At 41.2% G+C, this 22,346-nt stretch overlaps 1 protein-coding gene across 4 annotated transcripts; it reads left to right on the top strand.

Annotated features, from left to right (window-relative positions):
- Window positions 1-497: 497 nt before the first annotated feature.
- On the top strand, window positions 498-22,027 carry LOC124043577 (splicing factor, proline- and glutamine-rich-like). Of its 4 annotated transcripts, none has more exons than XR_006840348.1 (12): window positions 498-1,496; window positions 2,125-2,313; window positions 2,433-2,734; window positions 2,846-2,941; window positions 4,892-5,088; window positions 5,177-5,261; window positions 5,344-5,458; window positions 5,546-5,588; window positions 5,799-5,893; window positions 20,691-20,739; window positions 21,715-21,791; window positions 21,920-22,027. XR_006840348.1 is itself a non-coding variant. In XM_046362300.1 (10 exons), the coding sequence occupies exons 1-10, from the start codon at window positions 645-647 to the stop codon at window positions 10,677-10,679; spliced, it is 2,088 nt and encodes a 695-aa protein (XP_046218256.1). In that variant the 5' UTR covers window positions 499-644; the 3' UTR covers window positions 10,680-11,067. The 4 variants fall into 4 exon arrangements, 1 of the variants encoding a protein (XP_046218256.1); XR_006840350.1 differs by having other exon boundaries at window positions 21,715-21,815; XR_006840349.1 differs by having other exon boundaries at window positions 21,715-21,828.
- The last annotated feature ends 319 nt before the right edge of the window (window positions 22,028-22,346 follow it).

Genomic DNA, 22,346 nt, shown 5'->3' with positions numbered 1-22,346 from the left:
TGTGTGACTTAGCCTCCAAGGACAACATTCATTTACCACGTTATTTATAGGCTAATCCCCCTGCACTGAAGTGGTAGCTTCCACTTGAGCCACATACTAGAAATCACCCAGTTCACCCAACTTTACTTTTCAAACAAATAAAGGACATTTGATACATGTGAAAAACTATATAGAAATCTAAATTTTACAGTGCAGAAAAATGAGAAATGTAAAAACATTTTCAATTTAAACGAGTGGATCAGACAATTGAGAACTTGAGAAATTCATACGAATATTATATTATTCCATTTGAACAAGTGTATTAGATTATTAGACTGATAATTGTTACATGGACCGTGAACTTATTATGATTTCCATCAAAAAATAGTATTTTATATATATATAAAGAAACAGGCTTGTTTCCCCCCCCCAAAAAAATATCACATCAGATGGAGACGCCCGGTATGTCGATACATCTGGGCGGAGATACGCAGGCGCAAGTGGGATTCCTTTCAAAATCACTACGACGACGTTTTTGATTCGCCATTTTAGAAAAGAAGGAGAGCTGTTCGGAACAAAAGAAGTTAGTTAGCTACATACTTCAACGCTTTGTTTACACTTAACGATATATTACATATTTGATCCAGTGATCCTACAACGTTGAAATGTCTCGGGACAGATTTAACATTAACATTAGAGGAAATAACCGTGGAGCTGGATTTCAACGCCGGGGAGCTGGGCCTGGTGGTCCGATGCGAGGTGGAATGGGTAACCTGAATAATTTCAGACAAAACCAACACCCCTTTCAAAGAGGGCCTCATCCCGGTAACTTTGGAAAACCACCCAACCAGATACGTCCGATGACCCCTCAGAAGCCTCTGCCACCTACTATTTCCCAGCCAGGCGCTCAACCGATTCGGCCACCACCTACTCCTGGCCCTGCGCTAACCATGAAGGGCCCCGTACAGCAACAGCAGGCCGCGGCCGCAGCAGCACCTCCGGTGACCGCAGCAGCACCTCCGGTGACCGTAGCAGCACCTCCGGTAACCGTAGCAGCACCTCCGGCGCCCACAGCAACAACTCCAGCGACTGCAGCACCGGTGGCCGCACCTCCGGCTGTTGCAACAGCACCTCCGAAAGCCGCAACAGCACCTCCGAAAGCCGCAACAGCACCTCCGAAAGCCGCAACAGCACCTCCGAAAGCCGCAACAGCACCCCCGAAAGCCGCAGCTACACCTCCAGCAGCCGCAGCAGCAGCGCCGGCAGGTCAACCAAAAATGCAGTCCCCACCTCCGAAGCCTGTTCCTCCGAAACCCGCAATCTCATCTCTCCCACCAAACCAAATGAAGAAACCAGCACTTTCATCTCCCCCACCAAACCAAATGAATAGGAACCAGCAAAGAGCAGGACCAGGCAACGCCAATGGAAATGGGCATAAATCTGCACCCTTTAACAAAAAACCTGAACCTCAAACTCAGAATACTCAAATGGAGGCCGAGGAAGCCCAGCACCCCAAGGTTAGTAAGGGCGTCAGTCAAACTAACTAACATTCCGTAATTACTATGTTAACTAACTACTGTATTTTAGCCAATGTTATCTATGGAGCCGTGTTATGTTAAATACAAGTGGACCCACTGAGATAGTAAAGCTTTCCGTTCAAAATGCGTTGCGGAGTTGGCCAGCGAACGTTAGCTAATTAAGCTAGGTGGCTAACTGTTACATGGGAGACACGTCGGCCATTTTGTGTGAATCTAGCGACGACGGTGTAAATATAAAAAATAATAATTAAACCACGGGTACATTTCGACAATGTTACTGAAAGCTGATTTTATATATATATATGCATCCACACGACGCGGTTAACAAGCGCATGGAAGAAGCCACTGAGAAGACGTAAACTAAAATTTGGGCCTTTTTCTTCTACTGTGGGGGGTGTAGACCGGTTGAGTAACATGCATATACCCTAGCTAGCTAGTACTAACTGGATCCTTTGTCCCCATGATAATTTCATACAATCCAAATAGTTAATCTTATCCCAACTACTTTTACATTTTGGTTTTTGTTTAATTACGATTAAGGTTAATTTCAAGTAACACTATCATTTACATTTTGGTATTTGAAACTGAACGTTGTCTCCGTCTGTAGGAGTTGAGAGCGACGCTGTCATCCCTGCGCAGACCTGGCGAGAAGACATACACTCAACGATGCCGCCTTTTCATTGGCAACCTTCCCAATGATATCTCAGATGACACGTTCAAGAAGCTGTTTGCGAAGTATGGCGAGCCCAGTGAGATTTTCATCAACAAAAACAAAGGCTTTGGCTTCATACGCCTGGTAAGTGCACCACACTGTGTTTGCATAACCATTGTCATTTTGGTAGTTGGCTCTACCATAAAGTAATTTTGTTTAGTGCCCCCTCAAGTTACAGTTTAAAAGCATTTCTACCATTCCAGGAATCCCGTGCGTTGGCTGAGATAGCTAAAGCTGAACTGGATGATGTGCCAATGAAAGGCAGACCTCTTCGGGTGCGCTTCGCAACTCACTCTGCTGCACTCTCTGTGAAGAACTTGTCACCTTTTGTTTCCAATGAGCTACTGGAGGAGGCCTTCTCCCAGTTTGGAGTGGTAGAGAGAGCTGTGGTAATTGTAGATGATCGCGGGCGCTCCACTGGCAAGGGCATTGTTGAATTTGCCTCTAAGCCTGCTGCACGAAAGGCCCTGGATCGTTGCAACGATGGCGTCTTCTTGCTCACCACGTAAGTTGTATACATCTATTTGGCAACTTTAAGTAGAACATGAAATGCACATGAAGCTTTCTCCTAATGGCTCATGCTGTTACGTTGTAATTGATACTCTTAATGTCTTAGGTCACCTCGTCCAATTGTCGTTGAGCCTCTTGAACAATATGATGATGAGGATGGTCTACCAGAGAAACTGGCACAGAAGAACCACAACTATCATAAGTAACCCTCACTTCATATAACTAAATGGCTTTAATTCAATAGCATATGGGATTTTGTGCTTGATAGGTGTGCATATTTTGTTTTCTTATTACCACAACCACAGTATACCTTTTGATGTTATGCTCATTTTGAGTTGAGGTGAGAATTGGAAATATAGCTATTGTAGCCAGGTGCTGCCAAGGCGGCTCTTTTCATGCAAACTGCGCCGCTAGTCCTATCATTACTGAGATTCCAGCAATCTGCTTTTCATGTCTCTGCATGTCCATATTTGCCCCAACAATGAAGTCTCATACCATTTTCTTTTCAGGACAACAAGGGTTTCAAGTAGAAAACATTTAAAAAACATTTAGACACAAACTGTTGCATTCCTGAGTTTTATTGACAAATGTCAATAAAAATAAGCACAGCCAAAGCAAAAACCCGCCACAAATGAATTTGTATGAACCGTAGAGCAGAACGTGTAATGTTTTCGTGAGTCTCCGCTTTTAATAGCTTGTATTAAAAATCTGGACCCAGTGGCGGGCACAGTGCATGCTGACCAGGTCGCCAGGTTTACAGTGTTTCCTCCAACCGAGCAGTGCGGCTTGGTTGTGTTTTGGAGGACGCGTGGCTCTCGACCTTCGCCTCTCCCATACGGGAGTTACAGCGATGAGACAATATTAACTACTACCACTTGAATATCACAAAAAAAGGGGTTATAAAAAAACAGGCCCCTTAGAGATCTGCCCATTTCTCACCAACACAGCTCTAGCTCAGCCCCCGTTAATCACACAGACAAATGGTTGCTATCTACGGGTGCAGAAATAGACAAATCCAGTGCCACAACCCACAACTCTGCAGCTCAAACACAATGTTTAAGAAGGATTATAAATCCAAAACGGGCATTCGTTAAGGTGGGACTCGTTGAGCTAAAGTGCTTACCAGATGTTGGGTTGGTAGATGAGACAGCTGTTAACTTCTTGATGCACCCATCCTGTTAGCGGGATCATTTTCGTCAACCACCGCTGGATTGCAGAGCGCCAAATTCAAATTAAATTACTAAAAATATTTAGTTTTCATGAAATCACAAGTGCATTATAGCAAAACACAGCTTAGCTTGTTGTTAATCCACCTGGCGTGTCAGATTTTCAATAAAGCTTTTCCGCGAAAGCATACCAAGCATTTATGTAAGCACATCTCTCTCAGTAGACAATATTACAAACGGCTAGCAGCCAAGTAGATTGGTCACGAAAGTCAGAAAAGCAATAAATTAAATGGCTTACCTTTGATCTTCGGATGTTTGCACGCACGAGACTCCCAGTTACACAATAAATGTTTGTTGTTCCATAAAGATTAATTTTATATTCAAAATACCAGAAATCCACAGGCTCGAGCTGTCACGAAAATTCCAAAAAGTATCCGTAATGTTAGCAACATTTCAAACGTTTTTTTTATAATCAATCCTCGGGTTGTTTTTACAATATATAATCGATAATAGTTCAACCGGGAATGTAGCTTCAATAGTAGAGTGATTTTTCAAAATAAAAGCCTGGAACTGTCTAAAGACTGTTTACACCATGGGGAAGCCATAGGAAAAGGAATCTGGTTGATATCCCTTGAAATGGAGTGAAGGCAGGCTATGGAACATGGCGCAAAATAGAGGCCACTTCCGGGTTTGATTTTCGCATGCAATATCAGTTCTGTTATACTCACAGACAATATTTTGACAGTTTGGACACCTTTAGAGGGTTTTCTATCCCAATCTGACAATTATATGCATATTCTGGGCCTGAGAAATAGGCAGTTTAGTATGGGTATGTTTTTCATCCAAACATCAAAATACTGCCCCCTACACTCAAGAGGTTAAAAATCAATTTCAGTTGATTCTCTGATAAAATGATTACCCATGTTGAGTACCCCTCTATGCACGTCTTGGTTACAACTTTCTATTCTAACAACTTGTGGCTACAGGGAGCGGGAGGAACCGCCCAGGTTTGCCCGTCCTGGCACATTTGAGTTTGAATACTCTAAGCGCTGGAAGTCCCTGGATGACATGGAGAAGCAGCAGCGGCAGCAGGTGGAGAAGAACATCCGCGAAGCCCGTGAGAAACTGGAGGGAGAGATGGACGATGCGTTCCATGTGCACCAGGCCAACATGATCCGCCAAGGCAAGTTTAGCTTGGGACAAACGACCACTTTTCAAAATGGAAAAGCTTTTGGCATTGTCTTACATGTATGTTCTTGCACTCTGTTTAGATCTGCTGAGGCGGGAGGAGGAACTACGGCGCATGGAAGAGATGCACAGTGCAGAGATGCAGAAGAGGAAAGAGATGCAGCTCAGGTATTGAAACTGGTTTGAGTTACTGTTTGTTCCACAATTTATTCATTGGAATGTCACTGAAACTTGGCAGTGTGCATAACAGGCAGGAGGAGGAGCGTCGCATACGTGAGGAAGAGATGCTTCGCCAGAGGGAGATTGAGGAGCAAATGCGGCGCAAGCGTGAGGAGGCCTACAGGAGTGGCAACTTCATGGACAATGTAAGTTACTCTGCTCAGGTTATCATACAACCATTCAGACCTTGACATTTGCAACTGAGCTGCGTCTTCTTACTGTCTTGATTTCAGAGGGATATGAGAATGACTCAGGGTGGCTCCATGGGCATGGCTGGTGAGTATCTTATAACGATTTGTTTTCATGAATTGTAATTTGAGTTGTTCTTGCAACCCATATCTTGATTTTCAGCTTGACCCAGAAATGTGTTTTGAAACGAGAGTACCTAGTTTGACTGCTTTTATAAAAGCAAATGATGACATTGCCCCTTAAGCTGCCCTGACTCTCATTTTAATGTATGACGTTTAGTCCTGTTGTCCCTACTAGACAATCAATTTGGCTCACCCAACCAGAAGTTCCCCATGGGACACCAAGGCATGGGGGGACCCAGCACTGGGGGAGCCATGATGCCCAACGAAATGGTAATGTATTCCAAATGGATTCCAACACTAATAGGGCCCAGTTAAGTGTGGGTTTTTCCACTGGTTGCTGTAGTTGTCATCAGGGAGAGTGAAGTAGATGGGTTTTGCTCCGGTCGGCCACGTTTGGAAGCGTGTGGAAGAAATTAAGCTTGTTTGCATCTTCTGCGGCATCTCTGCCATGTTGAGATTAAATTTGTGCTCAATGGCTGTTTTCAGCAACAGCGTGTTCCCTCAGTTCCTCTACTCTTACAGCTGTATTTCAGCTGAAAATAATCAACCTGTACTAAACCCGGTGAATTGTGTTCCAGTGCTTTCTCAAAGCTCCTACTTTGTGTAATGGACCAGTTGCAAGCCCTGTCTTGTGTGAGCCAGACAGGCACTTTTTCTTAGCAAGTGGAAACATGTCACCTGGCAGCATTTTTTTGTGGCAATTTGTGGATTTAGTACTTTCCCCATACTCTCATTGAACTTCATGCTATCACATGAAATGGTACAGATGCTGTCTTGGTGTAACCTGGAAATATTTTTAGGGGCCTCAGTGTGAAACGTGAACTTCCTGCAATGTTCTATTGTGGCATGGATTGACTACCTAGTTGTTGTAATGTTTCCCCAGCCACCACCTTGTCCAAGCAATTCAAATGAGGGGTTTTAGTACAGGTTGCATTATGACGCAAATGTCTCTTGACATACCATTGAGCTAATGGGTAAGCTCCTTAGTGCAACTTGCATAACAGAATATGAAGAACTGAGGATGACAGGCATTGCATTGACTGCTTGGAAACGTGTGCTATTTGTACCCTGTGGGTGAAACCCTCTAAAGCCCAGAATGTGATGAAGGCATCCGCATTAGGCCTATGGCAGGCAGGTGTATTAATGTCCTTTTTTACGCTATAGGCTAAATGCAATTATTAAGTTGACCAGTTAAATATCTGGTAACTTCCTTAAATGTTCTGACGCAAAGCTGTAAGTCCGTTTTAAAAGTGATACAGCTTGCGTTTTGTATGAGTTAAGTTTTTATACTGTCAAGGATCTATCAATTCGTGTAATGGCACACGGCCGCTTTGACTCAAGGGTGGCAAAACAATCTGGCAGGAAAAACGGCACAACAGGTTGGCTGCTTTTGCAATAGGTGAGCAGATGTTGCTTTTCGATACTGGATTGTGCAGTTCGACAACATCTCTTACTGATTTCTCCACGTGTCAGTTTTTCTGTTCTTCGGTGCAAGCAATGCAAAATGAACCCACCTTTTTATAGTGCAGGGATCGCATGGGGAAGGTAAGATTGCTCTGAAGGGAAGATGGCTAGTAGATATGTTACTGTCTGGTCATGCCGCTACACACAAGGACGCAATGACAAATTGGGATGCCATTTATTATTGACATTAGAACTACAATTAATTGGCCAAGCATTTATTCATTTGAAGAAAATGGCTATTGCTAAGCCTACCTTAACTAAGCCTGCTTTTGTTAGGCATATTGTGTCAAAGTAGAATCAGCGATTAATACAGTGTTTACACCATGTGCCTAGATCAACATACTTGTAGGTGAATATTCATTTTTAGAGTTTAGGCATTTTAAAGTGTGAAACATGGCCTAATTAAAACCAAAGTATTTGGAATATGACTGGGGTAAAAGGTCAACAAATGTTTAGGACACCTTGAAATACATCATTCCTATATCTGAAGTAAATCTCTATCTTTGATGTAAAACTGAAGGGTCCAGAGGTCAACTGATTAATTGACATGGCCGCTCAATTAGGGCCGATTTTTCAAGTTTTCATACCAATTGGTAAGCGGCCTTTTTGGACGCCGAATATATTGTAATCCACAAGGAAACTGCGTGGCAGGCTGATCACCTGTTACGTGAGTGCAGCGCCAAAAGGACCTTGTGGCTACAAGGAGCCAGGTAAGTTGCTAGCTAGCATTAAACTTATCTTGTAAATAAATAAATAAAACTTCACATAATCACTAGTTAACTACACACGGTTGATATTACTAGTTTAACTAGCTTGTCCTGTGTTGCATGTAATCATTGCGGTGCCTGTTAATTTATCATTGAATCACAGCCTACTTCAACTTCTCCAAATGTGTGATTTAACAAAAGCGCATTTGCAAAAAAGCACAATCATTGCACAAATGTACCTAACCATGAGCATCAATGCCTTATGATCAATACACAAGTGTGTATTTTTAAACATGCATATTTAGTTAAAATAAATTCATGTTTGCCGGCAATATTAACTAGGGAAATTGTCTCATCTCTTGCATATGCCATGACTCTGCTTGCACTGAACGCAACAGTTTGGGCCGCCAGGCTCGTTGCAAACTGAACTAATTTGCCAGAATTCTACATAATTAGGACATAACATTGAAGGCTGTGCAATGTAATAGCAATATTTAGAGTTGGTTGCCACCTGTTCGATAAAATACGGAGCGGTTCCGAAAGAATAGGCGTTTTGTTTTCTAAATGATAGTTTCTGGATTTTACCATATTAATGTCCAAAGGCTTGTATTTCTGTGTTGTATTATAATTAAGTCTATAATTTGATAGAGCAGTCTGACTGAGCAGTGGTAGGCAGCAGCAGGCTTTTAAGCATCCATTCAAACAGCACACTACTGCGTTTGCCAGCAGTTCTTAGCCATGCTTGAAGCACAGCGCGGTTTATGACTTCAAGCCTATCAACTCCCGAGATTAGGCTGGCAGTTCTAAAGTGCCTATAAGAACATCCAATAGTCAAAAATATATTAAATACAAATGGTATAGAGAGAAATAGTCGACGAGTCATAACTTAACTGGGAATATTGAACCACCAGCTTCCTATGTTCTGAGCATTGCACGTTTACTTCTCCAACACGGTTTTTGCATTATTTAAACCAAAGGGAACATATTTCATTATTTTAGGCTAAATAGATTTTATTTATATATTAAGTAAAAAAATGTTCTTTGTTCATTACGTATTGTTCTTGTCAAGATAAAAAAAAAAAGTCGGCTGATTTAATCGGTAACGTTTTTGGTCCTTCAATAATCGGTGTCGGCGTTGAACAATCAGAATCGGTCGACCTCTAGTCCAGACACCCAATGTGATGTGGCTTATTTTGAGAAATTTACCCCAGCCGCGATACGACACAAGGAGCGCTGAGGAATTGCATCAGGGCACGCCAAAGAGATGAACAAAAGCACCCAAACACATCCATTTAGTGTAGTTATGTAGGTCTTTGATGTTGTACACAATTTGTTTCCCTTAACTTTCTTCAACGTTGTGATCCATTTTGGTTGAGTTTACCTCACGCAGCTTTGCATGCTGAGCCATTCCCTATAGTACATGGACACAGACTGTGCAACACAGCTGGTAGAAGAAATGGCTTGAGTCAAATAAATGGAACATTAAGTTTTGGTATAAGTTCGGAATGTCATGTGTACAACATCTAAACACCTATGTTACTATACTGACAGCGTGTCTGTTTCTAAAAGGACATGTTTTTTGGTATGCTCTGATGCTGCACAACGAACAATGAGGAAGTGAATTGCGGCTGGGGTGAGTTTCTCAATCAAGCCAAATAACAAAAAGGTTTAAGGACCCTAAAATGTTAAATTTGCATAAAATATTGAGATTTACTTCAAATGGGAAATTTCACCTTTGAAAAAAATATTGTATTTTGCCACCGGAATTGTACAGGAGCAGGGTGGCAATTTGTGTGTATGCAAAATGGAACATGGTCTTTTCGTCCAGGAACTTCAGTAGATAATCTGGATTTGCCACAACTGCTTTGAAACTTCAGTTTTGAGTCTTAACCTATATGGACCTATTTTGCGTCAACTACTGGCATATTTCCAAATATGTGATGCTTATTAAATTGTAGAAGGTTTGGTTGGTGAAATGGCACTCTATAAAGCGTAGACCCTGCAAGTAACATGTCAGGATTAGGCTAATGAACATCTACTTTAATTAGTTCTAGCCTATTGGCGAGCCTGTGGACTCGCTTACACTTGTAGTTTGTAATGTGAAATTTACCCCCCCCTCGGTCCAGTGTTTTACTAAGGCCATGAAAGCTTCAAGTTTAACAAATGGGTAGGACTTTGTGGGCTCATTGATTAAAATCATATTTTTGCCATTTGAAAGGTCAGCAATACTGTAGTCGTGCAGTGATATCCTACTAGTGTGTTTTAAGCAATAGAGGCAGCGCGAGCAACAGATTTACAGCTATATTGTTAAATAGGCCTGATAAAGTTCTACACAAAGAATTTTAAGAAGGTGGAATTGTAGCGCTGAAGTGCATTTATTGTCTGGCCTACCTGTAGGTTTTTGGCATTAAATGTAACCGTTGGGCCATAGCAAACCGGCAGTCTTCCCCAAAATGCTCCACATGATGCCAGTAGTGAATGATGTAGCCCAGCCTTTGGCATGCACAGCAGACTATGGTAGGACCTAACTAACGAAAACATTACCCTTTCTTCCTTCTCTGTATGTTACCTGTGGCACCTGTGGATCTGCGTATTGGAACTATTTCAACGAACGTTTCCCTTGGACATGTCTCCTGCTGTTTATTTTGTCATGGCTCTCAAACAACTCTCTCTACCCCCTCCCCTCAATATGGACTTGAACTGTGTGCACCGCACTGCCCTCTCCTCACCCCTCCAATCTGGCTCCTTGGTATGGTTGTTAATCCCTATAGCGAAATGAGCGAAACTTCCCTCAGGGAGGCCGGGGGGGACTGGGTCCTAACAACCAAGGGTTTGGCAGGGTCCGTGAGGAGTTTGATGGGCCTGCCAAGAAGCCCCGCTTTTAAATCTGTTCAGTGTCATTCATAGCAGCGTTTTTGTGTAGATTCTCTGAACATCTTCACATTGAGTCATAATTGTTGTATTTAAGTTGAAAGTGTTCTTGCATTTTAGCCTGAAGACTCATTCATTTTTATGGCAAGTTAGGTTTTTTCTTTTTTTGATTTTGTATTTGGAGTAGTGTGAAATGAATACATTGGTCACCCTCAGTGATCATAGCGCTATCTCACCTATGTATAACTTTCTTTCCAGTTGTATCATGCTCTGTGACTCGTGTCGTAAATGGTGATAAATGTCAACTTTTCTCACCTTTCAATGGCTGTGTTTTGTGCCATTTAAGATTTGAAGTAAAAACATGTAACTTTACAATAAAGACTTCAGTTGGTTCTCTCCAAACCCTCTTAAATTTTATTTTAGCCCAATTTCGAGTTACCCTAAATAACACTAGCAGGAGTTTTCAAGCCTTTTGCTCTAGCCGCCATCTATATTAAGTGGGTCAATTATTGACTAATATATTGCCTAGATTACCCTGGATTTAGTATGTTGGAATGCCCGGGGGTGACTTTTTAATGTTATTCATCACCATTTTTAACTAACGAAAACATTACCCTGTAGTGTGAATGAAATTGAACAAATATGCATACTGACACAGTATTGCTAAAGCCAAGAAAGTTGACATTTTAGAGCACAGTTGGGCCAAGTAGAAATTGTACTTGTGGGGCCCAATGTTGACAACTGAAATAAGCAGTCCTGGTGTGAAACGCGACTAATGCTTCTAGCAGTGTTTTGTAAATGAAGTGATATGGTCTTTGACAACTGCTGTTTCTTTAGCGTTGATAAAGGAGTTATGTTGGACTGTTCCGAAGTTGGCTACATATTGAACCAAGGTCGAAGGTCCACCTTGACCATCGTTAATCTTTTTAAAAGCAGCACTTCATTCATAATGTCTCTTGACATTGCATTATGTAATCTGTTACATTCCAATGAATGTAGCATACAAGAGAATCTATGAAAATGGTCTACAAAACTTAACCTAAATTCTAGTTCCAGCCACTGTCTAACGTATGCAAGTCATTAGTCAAATGGTAATGTTATTACGAGAAACTGTGAGGGGGACCGGTAGCGTGTGGTTTTGCCCTCAATGCTAACGTAGAACTTTTCAGCTTCCTTTTTTATTTATGGCTCTTTCCCTGGATTTCTTTAGTAGCTCTCCTACCCTAAGCGCTGTTGATAAACCAAGGGTGGTGTGAACTGATTCATTCCAGCGAGTACCACTGTCACTTCGAATTTTCACATGCAGATTAGACAACTAAGTCTGAAACTATCATGGAAGCGTTAATGGGGTAGTTTTTCGAGCCAATGATAGCGTTTGTGCTAGCTTAGTGCAAAGACCAGAAGTCTTGGGTGTTACCTGAACTTCCCATCTTTGTGCTAAGCTATTTAGCATTGTCTCGCTAAACTACCTATTTCTTCAATCTGGATGCATAGACCAGTGGTAGCCAGAAGTTCACCTGACTTCCGGAATTAAATAATGGGCTCAAACTTCCCCTAGTATTAGGGCAGATACTATCTATTTTCCAACTGAGACTTAAGGTGACACACACCAAAGGGTAGATATATCAGCAATTAAAATATATTTTTTTTTACCAAAAAGACAAATGTAACATTTTCTGTGTAGGAACATTTCTTTACTGAAGATAAGAAATTCTCACCCTTTTTAAATATTTATTTTATTCTTTACATCGGTATGGAAATAGCACCAGTGTCACTGTGTAGTTAAACTCAATAGGCTTTTACAATTTCGGCAATTTTGAACTCAAGAATTACAGCAAAAAGATCGATCATGGTTGTGGAGCATGTTAATCAAATGACTAAACATTCAGTTTATCTAACCCGTTGTCTACTCAAATATCTGAGTACCTTGACAAAAGTAATGTAAACCATTAAATGTTTCTGTTTTCTGTACATTTCTTCTTTGACAGGTTTGGCCACCTTATTAAAGGTTGCTGTGTGTAAGGAGACCTTTCTAAACCAAGAAATCATAGGCCTAACTGAGTAGCACTTAATACAGTTTACTCCTATGACTGGTCTTAAACAGACCAACCTGATGAAGACAGTCTTGCCTTAGTGAAAAGTTGGCAGTTAAGGTTCAAGTCGGTGTTCAGTATTGTAACAGGGTACCAGTTGGTTAAATAGTTCATATTAACACCCACTAATATTCTTACTGGGTGTTATTGCCAATGGATCTAGGTGATTTGGGAGACTATGGGATCCAGTGTGCCTGAATGGCTGAATAACAAGACCAATGATTGGATCTGGCACTGCTTGTTAGGGTGTATGTTTCTAGATTTACTCGGTCAGCTCTTGCTGGACTACTCACCAAGTTGGTCAACTTGCATACTAATGTAGGCCTACAGGCAACTCAGTTGGATATAGGCCCAGTAGTAGTAATATACTGAGAATGATCTGACCATTTTAAATGGAATTTAGACTTGATCTGTGGAGCTCTGATGTTAACAAAGAATTACCAGGGTTTGCTTTATTTTAGCTTCTTGGGCTGTGTTTACAGGCAGGCCAATTCTGTTATTTGTCCCACTAATTGGTATTTTGACATCAGATCTTTTCAGAGCTGGTCTGATTTGTCAAAGGAACAATTAGTGAGAAAATAATCAGAATTTAGCTGCCTGCCTAAATACAAGCCATAGTATCATTGCAGATGGAATCACAGATCAGGGGACAAACTAATGATTAAAATGTTGCTAGCTTTGTTTATATGCACCTGTAGTGGGGATATAGACAACCCCTTAGTTTTTATATATATATGCTGAACAAAAATATAAACTCAACATGCAACAATTTCAAAGATTTTACTGAATTACAGTTCACATAAGAAAATTGGACAACAGAAATAAATCCATTAGGCCCTAATCTATGGATTTCACATGATTGGGCAGGGGCAAAGCCATGGGAGGGCATAGGCCAACCCATTTGGGAGCCAGGCCAAGCATAGTTAGTTTTTCCCTGCAAAGGGGCTTTATTACAGACCTACCCGTCAGTTTCATTAGTTGTCCGGGTGGCTGGTCTCTGATCCCGCAAGTGTAGAAGCCGGATGTGGAGGTCCTGGGCTGGCGTGGTTACACGCGGTTGTGAGGCCGGTGTGACAACCACGTATTTTATTGGCCCTTTATCTTCCCCAGTACAAGGAGCACCTGTGTAATGATCATGCTGTTTAATCAGCTACTTGATATGGTATACCTGGTGGATGGATTGTTTTGGCAATGGAGGAATGCTCATTAACAGGGATGTAACCAAATTGGTGCACAGAATTTGATGTGCCTTTTGTGCGTGTGGATTTTTTATTTTAGCTCATGGGACCAACACTTTACATGTTGCGTTTTTATATTTTTGTTCAGTATATATATTTTTAGAATAGTGTTGTCCTGGCTTTGTATGGATTATAGAAGTACTCCACTCTGATAGTTTTGTATCAAAGACCTTGTATAACCGATGGAAGTCTTTGGTAGAACTTCCCCTTATTCCCCGTCACCCTTCAGCAGACTCAGGAGACCTGCGTACCTATAAGGAGCGAGAGGCTTGTCTTTTTCAAGTGTCTTGAGTGCATGGGGGTGCAGTAGCTGTGCAATAAAGTCCAACAGCCAGCCTGCCCCATTCCACAGTAGAGGCTCCGGCAGTTGGTTACGTTGAGGATCAGTAGTTCTGCAGAAGTCAGTGGACAGTAGAGCCTGGACTTGTGTGCAGCGAGAGGTATGCTAACAGAGCCACTGAGAAGGTAAGTGTTCCTGTTTTATGATTTGTTTAAATGCCAAATTTAACTGATCTACCTTCCTCTCACGGAATGTGACGATACAGGGGTTCTGGCATCACACTTCTGAAAAATGGAATCACAGTGCAGTACTTGTTCCTCCCTCCTGTATGTGAACTTGTGGCAATGTTTGTTTTTTTAGCCTGTGCAGTATCTGATATTTTCCCTTTCATTTTTGACCAAAGCTGGTCTCTATGAAATGAGCTGTATATGGATGGCTGTGTCACTGGCTCATCAATGAATAGTGTATGATGGTGTATACCCTCAACTCTACTGTAGGCCAGTGTAGTCAACACAACTCCTTTTGCAGATCCTTCTCTTTCAAGCTGTAATGACCTTTTGAAACCAAGTGCAAAGTTCTCACAAACGTATTGGGGGGGGGTGGTGTTAGCTGACATTAGGATTTTGACATTGAATTCATGGCTTCCTTGGCACTGTAGAAGGGACTCGTAACTGATTGGTAGTCACAAGAAATCGTTGGTGGGCGGCACTTTATTGTTGATATCCTATTTATGACATCCTATTTCATCAAGTAATAGAAGTGATTTGTGAAGCTTGGTCCAGTGTTTCCCTAGTATTACAATAGCATTTACTTTGCCTATATTGCAAACCTTGATACAGTAGCCTGCATTTTAGACCTAGGCCAAAATGTTGCAAGGAAGGTGTATCGTAGTACTTGAACTCAGGACTCTGGCTCAAGTCGAACTAGTTATTTGCAATAGAGATGGTGTTGATGTAAACAAACACTATTCAGAGCTTGACATTTGTTCTGGGGGGTTGGGGTTTGTCTGGGGAAATGAGAATCATCCTGTTTACTTTTTTTACTTGACGTGTGCTCTACATGGACTGGCTTGTTTTGGGAGTCTGCAATGCGATATTTTCCCTGTCCATTTCAATATTAAGGCAAAACTCAGAAGAACCTCTAACGAGTCAGTATTATCCGATTTCAGACTGTCTGAATACCCATATTAGCGTACTACGTACTTTACTCAGTCACACATACCGTGATGCATGCGGCTACTGAGTAGGTGGGGCGGGGCCAAGTGTGGGTGATTGTTTTTCCTAATTCAACAGACGGGCATTGAATTAACCAGCCTGATAACGGATCATTTCCAATTCAATATATTTCTCTTAATTAGGGCTGTCCCAGTCTTAAAAAAAAATCTTGGGTGACTGAGTCGTCTTCTTTTGACCTTTTAATAAAATGTTTTTACGTTCTTCCATATATAGACAACCAGAGGAAAAAGACCGTAACAATTCTCCTGCTGGCTTTTGCAGATTCTGCCCTTACTCTCCCGAAGTTGCCAGTGATGGGCTACATGGAGTTAGCCACTTTTTTTTTCTTATGTGGAATGCCTATATTTCTACCGATCTGTGTGCCAGTTATGGTTTTCATGTGCATATTTTCCTGTAACAGTTTCATTAATAATAATCTCATATTTCCAAATCATTGTCATGGTCTACTCAACATTCTATGTAAATGACACAAACTGAAAAGGAACTTCCATTGCCAACTATGTGAAACTAGTCTATGTAAAGCCAACAAACATTGCAACTTGCAGGTAGAGTATATATTTTAAATCCTATAAAGCACATTGGCTATGCATGGGCCTGTCTGCAATGAACTTGAAACATTGTATCAACTTAACTTGGGTCAGGCCCACAGACTTGCACTAGTGAATGTTGCAACATTGTGCAAAATATTCTGGGCCCTCAGTTTCCTGTGCCAGTGAGCCCGGGACAGACTGCTGAAGGCTATTTGTGCAAGATATAAGAAGCAGTGCTTGACTTGGGCAGGAGCTCACTGGAGCCGAGTACCGGCACCTCAAATGTTCTACTGCTTAAGCTCCTGTTCCTCTTTTATAGAGTAATAGCTCAAAGGGTATTGTGGAGTTCCTGCACCTAAAAATAAACTGTGCCGGAACCTATTTCAGTCCAAGTCAAGCACTGATAGAATATGCTTATCTGATTTTAATTGTTTCCACTAGATCAGAGCATGCTATTTTCTGAGGCTGGTAACTCTAATGAACTTATCCTCTGCAGCAGAGGTAACTCTGGGTCTTTCCTGTGGCTGTCCTCATGAGTCAGTTTTATGATAGAGCTCGATGGTTTTTGCAACTGCACTTAAACTTTGAAAGTTTTTAATTTTCCGTACTGACTGACCATGTCTTAATCTTGGAACTACCCATCCCAGATCCGGGAGAATTGTCATCAACTACACTAATTAGCATAGGGCAACTGTCCAAAAATATTACTAGAAAATGTCATATTCATGACAAGTGATATATAGTGAAACACAGTTTAGCCTTTTGTTAATCACCCGGTCATCTCAGATTTTGAAATTATGCTTTACAGCCAAAGCAAGACAAGAGTTTGTAAGTTTATCGATACCATAGCATTATGTCCAGCTAGCAGCAGGAAGCTTGGTCACAAATCAGAAGAGCAATCAAATTAACCGTTTACCTTTGATCTTCGGATGTTTTCACTGACGAGACTCCCAGTTAGACAGCAAATGTTCCATAAAGATTATTTTTATAACCAAAATACCTCACTTTGTTGGTTACGTTATGTTGAGAAATCCACCGGAAATGGCGGTCACGACAACGCTGAAAAATTCTACATTATATCCATAATATCGACAAACATGGCAAACGTTTTTTTATAATCAAGCCTCAAGGTGTTTTTCAACTATCTATTCAATAATATATCAACCGGGACAATTGGCTTTTCAGTAGGAGCGAGAGGAAAAATTACTAGACACCTGTCTTTTTACGCAAGAATCACTCGGAGCCCTCAGCTGACCACTTACGCAATGTAGTCGTTTACGCTCATTCTTCAACATAAAGGCGTGAAACGGTGTCTAAAGGCTGTAGACATCGTAGGGAATACGTAGAAAAAAGGAATCTGGTTGATATCCCTTTCAATGGCCAAAAGGGATGCATAGGAACACAACGGTTTCAAAATAAGAGGCACTTCCTGATTGGATTTTCCTCTGGGCTTTGCCTGCAATATCAGTTCTGTTTATACTCAGACACTATTTTTTGTAAACTTTAGAGTTTTTTTTTTTATCCCAATCTGACAATTATATATATTCTAGCATCTGGTCCTGAGAAATAGGCCGTTTACTTTGGGAACGTTATTTTTCCAAAAATAAAGTGCCCCCTAGTTTCTAGAGGTTAAGGTAATGGACTGTCGTTTCTCTTTGCTTATTTGAGCTGTTCTTGCCATAATATGGATTTGGTCTTTTACCAAATAGGGATATCTTCTGTAGACCACCCCTGCCTTGTCACAACACATGATTTGCTCAAACACATTAAGAATTTAAAGAAATTCAAGGCACACCTGTGAATTGAAATGCATTCCAGGTGACTACCTCATGAAACTGGTTGAGAGTGCCTTGATGACAGCTTTGCACATTTGGCAAAGGGTGGATACTTTGAGGAATCTTATTTTGATTTAACACTGGTTACTAAACGATTCCATATGTCTGTTTGAGGTCTTCACTATTCTACAATAGTCAAAGGAAACCCCCTGGAATGAGTAGGCGTTAACTTTTTGTTACTGAGCGACTAAATAAAATAATCTTGGTGTTTCCACAACTCTGTCCTTGGGACCCCAAAGAGGGGTGGAGAAAAACAAACGTGCCCCAACGCTACACAGCTGAATTTTTTATTTAATTTATTAAATTATCAAAGCTTGAGGATTAGTTGGCTATTTCAATCAGCTGTGTAATGCTGGGGCAAAAACCAAACCGTGCACCCCATGGTGTTTGGGATACTCTGGTGTATGTGTCTAGTGACTAGGGTCAGTGCAGATAGTTTGGGTACCATTGACTATTTAGTGGTCTTATGAAGCTGTCTGAGCCTGTTGGTCCGAGAGCCGATGCTTTGGTACCGTTTGCCGGACAGTATCAGAGTGAGGTCTGTCTTGGGTGGCAGCAGTCTTTGGCAATTTTTGGGCCACCTTCTGACACCGCTGGTCAGCAACATAAAACACTAAAGCACTTCATTGGGAACGAGAACTGCAACAGCTTGATCATAAATGTTTAAATAACATGTTAGAAACAGGAGGACTGAATTAAAAAATATATATAATAATTATACATGACATCAACCCAGACACATCCCGAGTCCCCGGTGCCGAAACATTCATTAATCAAAAGATGGTTTAGTATTTAGTAAGAACACAACACACTTCCATGAGAACAGATCAACTTTAGGTTTCAAAGATTTAGCCTATGGTGCAACACTATCATTTTAAGGTGAACAAACTACTTAGCCTACATTTGAACACCGCCACAGAAGCTTCGCTATTCGACGTCGTCCGAATGAAGTGGGTTAGTTTTGTTTGACTACTAGAAGAGCGCCTATATCTTTCGCAGTCCACCTGTTCCATTAAAGTATGGGAAAGTGCATCGAATTCTACTAAATGAAGAGCCAAAATTAGTGTAACATTCTGGCATATAAACCATACTATTTACAAAAAATTAACATGTTATAACATTATTTTCTCACACTGAGAATGAGTCATGCGAGATTGTATTCTTTCCCACTATTTGATTTCGGTAGGGCATCCCCATATCTAATTGGTCAGCTGAAATGAGTGGCATCGGGGCATTTTAAAGTATACTCTATCAGTATGTTGCATAGGATTGATTTTTTTTTTTTTTTTGCATACTCAGCCTATTTAGAACGCAAGTATGGGTATTTGGACATGTCCACAGCATTCTCAATGTAGAAATACTAGAGCAGTGAATTGTACTAATATTTGAGGTAGAAATGCTGTGTTGTCACATACCAGTAGCCCGTTTTGTTTTGGACATGCATAATCGGCAACCTCCAATTTTCATGGTTGTACGGCTCATTACTCGTGGGATCTTACTTTCATTTGTTCCCCTAGGTAAATTAGGAAGGTTTAGTTTAATGTGACTTTTGTTAGACCCAGCTATAATTTATTTACTGTGAGGTAGTAATGGTAATAATAATAATCACCTTGCTGATTTTAGGGAACAGCCTAACTTATGTAGAATGTAACTTTGGAGTATTGCTAAGCTCAACTATGTGTTGATCCACTGGGCTGTTCTTGGGTGGGGTGGACAGTCAAGATACTGGTTTTGGGTCTATCTGCGTCATTCACAACCTAGATATGCATAAAGAGCACTTCACTTCAGTGTGGCAGCTGCCATAAAGGCACTTTCTCTTTCTCTCTCCTGTGTTTTGAAATTTTGTGGCACTGTCAAAAAATGGCAGCCTGTTTCCCCCCCCCCCCCTTGTGCATTTCATGCGTCAAAGTATCGTCAATTGTCCTTATTATAGTGACATTCTCAAGCCAGTGGCCAGCCAGCCAATCAATTGTAAAGGGTTCTTCTGTACAGTTCACAAGGACTGTGCCAACCTTGATGTAGCAGCTTGTATGTGAACGGTGTCTCATGCAGCAAACTTAGTGTTGGTAATCTTGGACTAAGCGTCTTGTGTAGAGAACTACCATGAGCAGTGAAATCAGCCCCAGGGCTGTCGTGTGTCTGTCTGCACTGTGATCCATTTACCCTCGGAGGTCTCCTCTTTGAGTGGTCAGTCTGCTTCTCAGTATCCCCTTCAGAGTGTGATGCCAGAACTACCCTCCAGGGCCTTAGGGCTGCTACTGGAAGGGCTATATGCCCTTTCCAAACTCGCTCTGCAAGACCGACGTCGCAAATGCCCATCATGAGGTATAAGGTGAAAGCGTCTTCATAGGTCCTGACGTTTTGGGGATTTGCTATAACAATACTTTTCCAGTGTCAACCAAGTCAAGCTTACCTTGCTTTGTAACCGTTTCCAGTTCTCACGTATTTGCATGATTGGTGTTATGGCTCTTACGCATTTTCCTGTTACCACAGAAGTTACAAAAAATATTAGCTATAATGTGACCTAGGATATATATATATATATACTTACTACTTGTCAAAATGCACCCGTATTATTGGGTTTGCTCTATTTTTATGTATGTCTTTTTGGCACAAGTTCTTTACTTTCACATTTTACAGTATGTCAGTCAATTAAATCTAGTGCATGCCTGTACTATAGTTTTTTGTAATTTTAAAATTCCCATAAACATCCTCTACATCCATGTAGTTTAGCACTCAATTCCACAGCTATTTGTATAGGAATGTCTTTCCCAAGTTCCTAGCTTCGAACTCATTGTTTCTCTCTCACTGCAGGGGCCTCGGGTGATTGTAGGAGGCTGATGAGCTGCTGGTCTAACATATGGTAAGCTACCTCCCGAGTGACTGGGTGGAAGACTGTCATTGCACCTAAGGGCAAATACTAGTCTGAATTGATGTAGTGTTGCAGAGGCATTGTCTACCTTTTTGAAGCATTGAAGCATAAGTCTAAGCCCTTGCTATGCTGGGGGGGGGGTCTACTAAGCTATATGGAATTTAAGGTCATAAGGATCATTCATCTCTTTTAAGAATTGAAGTATGAAATTATTAGAAAGTATTTTTAGCCATACTGCTATTAGCCCATACACATCTAGAGGTTTGTTCTGAAGTCTGTTCTATATCTGAGATGCTAAAGTCTCCATATGTACTTTGTTCAACTGGTACCAGGGGAACCAGTTGAGGCCTGTGGGCGTCCTAGTGCAAAAAACAAACATGTTCTTGAGTCTCACCTTTTCCACAGCAGTGTCAAATTAGTGTATTGCCCAAACTATTTGCACGCTACAGACTGAAGTTGGTAGATCAGCTGTACCAACTTCACACGAGTCCCAAGACTCTTGGGGTCGTAGTGTTCTACATTTTTCTCTATCGTGTTTGTGAGTCATCTTTCCATAGAGGGGTCATAATAGTTTATAGGGCCAAACCGGTTGGACGCAACAGATTTTGTGAATACAGATTTTCAGGATGTCTGTCTGACAAACACCGCTCTAGCTCTGTCACCTTCCACTGCAGATGCATACGTGTGGCATACGTGTGGCATACGTGTGGCATACGTGTGGCATACGTGTGGCATACGTGTGGCATACGTGTGGCATACGTGTGGCATACGTGTGGCATACGTGTGGCATACGTGTGGCATACGTGGATGTGGTAGATTGAGACCCAACCAATCTCTAGCTTAAACTGGCACATTTTGAGTAGGATTTTTGTATTATGTTAATTAGATTTCCTTTATACTGTTGTTTTTGGCAATGTTGCTTTGGTATTAGTGGATGTTGTTGACTTATGGACCTTTTTTTTGCAGGTTAACTGAAGAGACTGTCTGTACAAACCGGAGCAGGGGCCTTTCTGGTCTCCTAAAGCACGGAAATGGTTCTGCGGGTTGGTTGAACTGTTCTTCAACATGTTAGTCTAAATGGTGTGGTTGCGTTGTTATTCCTTGATTCACATTTCCAATGGATGACAGTTTGTAGCGACTGATTCCATTTGTCTTTTCTTTCTCCCTGAAGGGAAGAGTTCTGAGGCCGCACCAGGCTCTAACCAGCAGAGAAGCTAGAAGTCCCACGGGAGATTATTTTTTTTTCTACAAGCTATTGTAATAAAAGGTTCAACTTTGAGACTTGTGTTTTTTTTCCCTTTTTTTTTCATACATCTGTAATTTTTATAATGCATCTCTAAAGACGACTACTATCCACAGGGATGTTTTGGCCATTTTAATAGAACTGGTAGCACTTTACACTACTGTTTCCACTGGAATTTACCAGGATAAATAGTAAGTTAACACAATTGGTACTAAATTGTGCCTAGTGAAGCTTGTCAAATGACCATAATTACAATGCCATTTAAAGTGTAAAATATAGTACTGCCTCCATTTACTTATTCAACAATTGAATAGAACTGATTGAACTTATGTGCATGTTTACATGCATCACCAAG

This window comes from Oncorhynchus gorbuscha, linkage group LG09 (genome assembly GCF_021184085.1).
Source record: "Oncorhynchus gorbuscha isolate QuinsamMale2020 ecotype Even-year linkage group LG09, OgorEven_v1.0, whole genome shotgun sequence".
In the NCBI taxonomy this organism is placed as follows: domain Eukaryota; kingdom Metazoa; phylum Chordata; class Actinopteri; order Salmoniformes; family Salmonidae; genus Oncorhynchus; species Oncorhynchus gorbuscha.
This window is presented reverse-complemented; position numbering and strand designations above follow the sequence as displayed.

Bases quoted from the DNA above. Each gene is read 5' to 3' on its own strand.
- LOC124043577 (XM_046362300.1), top strand. From the start codon at position 645: ATGTCTCGGGACAGATTTAACATTAACATTAGAGGAAATAACCGTGGA. The intron at 1,497-2,124 runs GTTAGTAAGGGC...CTCCGTCTGTAG, and splicing joins AGGAAGCCCAGCACCCCAAG to GAGTTGAGAGCGACGCTGTC. The intron at 5,089-5,176 runs GCAAGTTTAGCT...CACTCTGTTTAG, and splicing joins GGCCAACATGATCCGCCAAG to ATCTGCTGAGGCGGGAGGAG.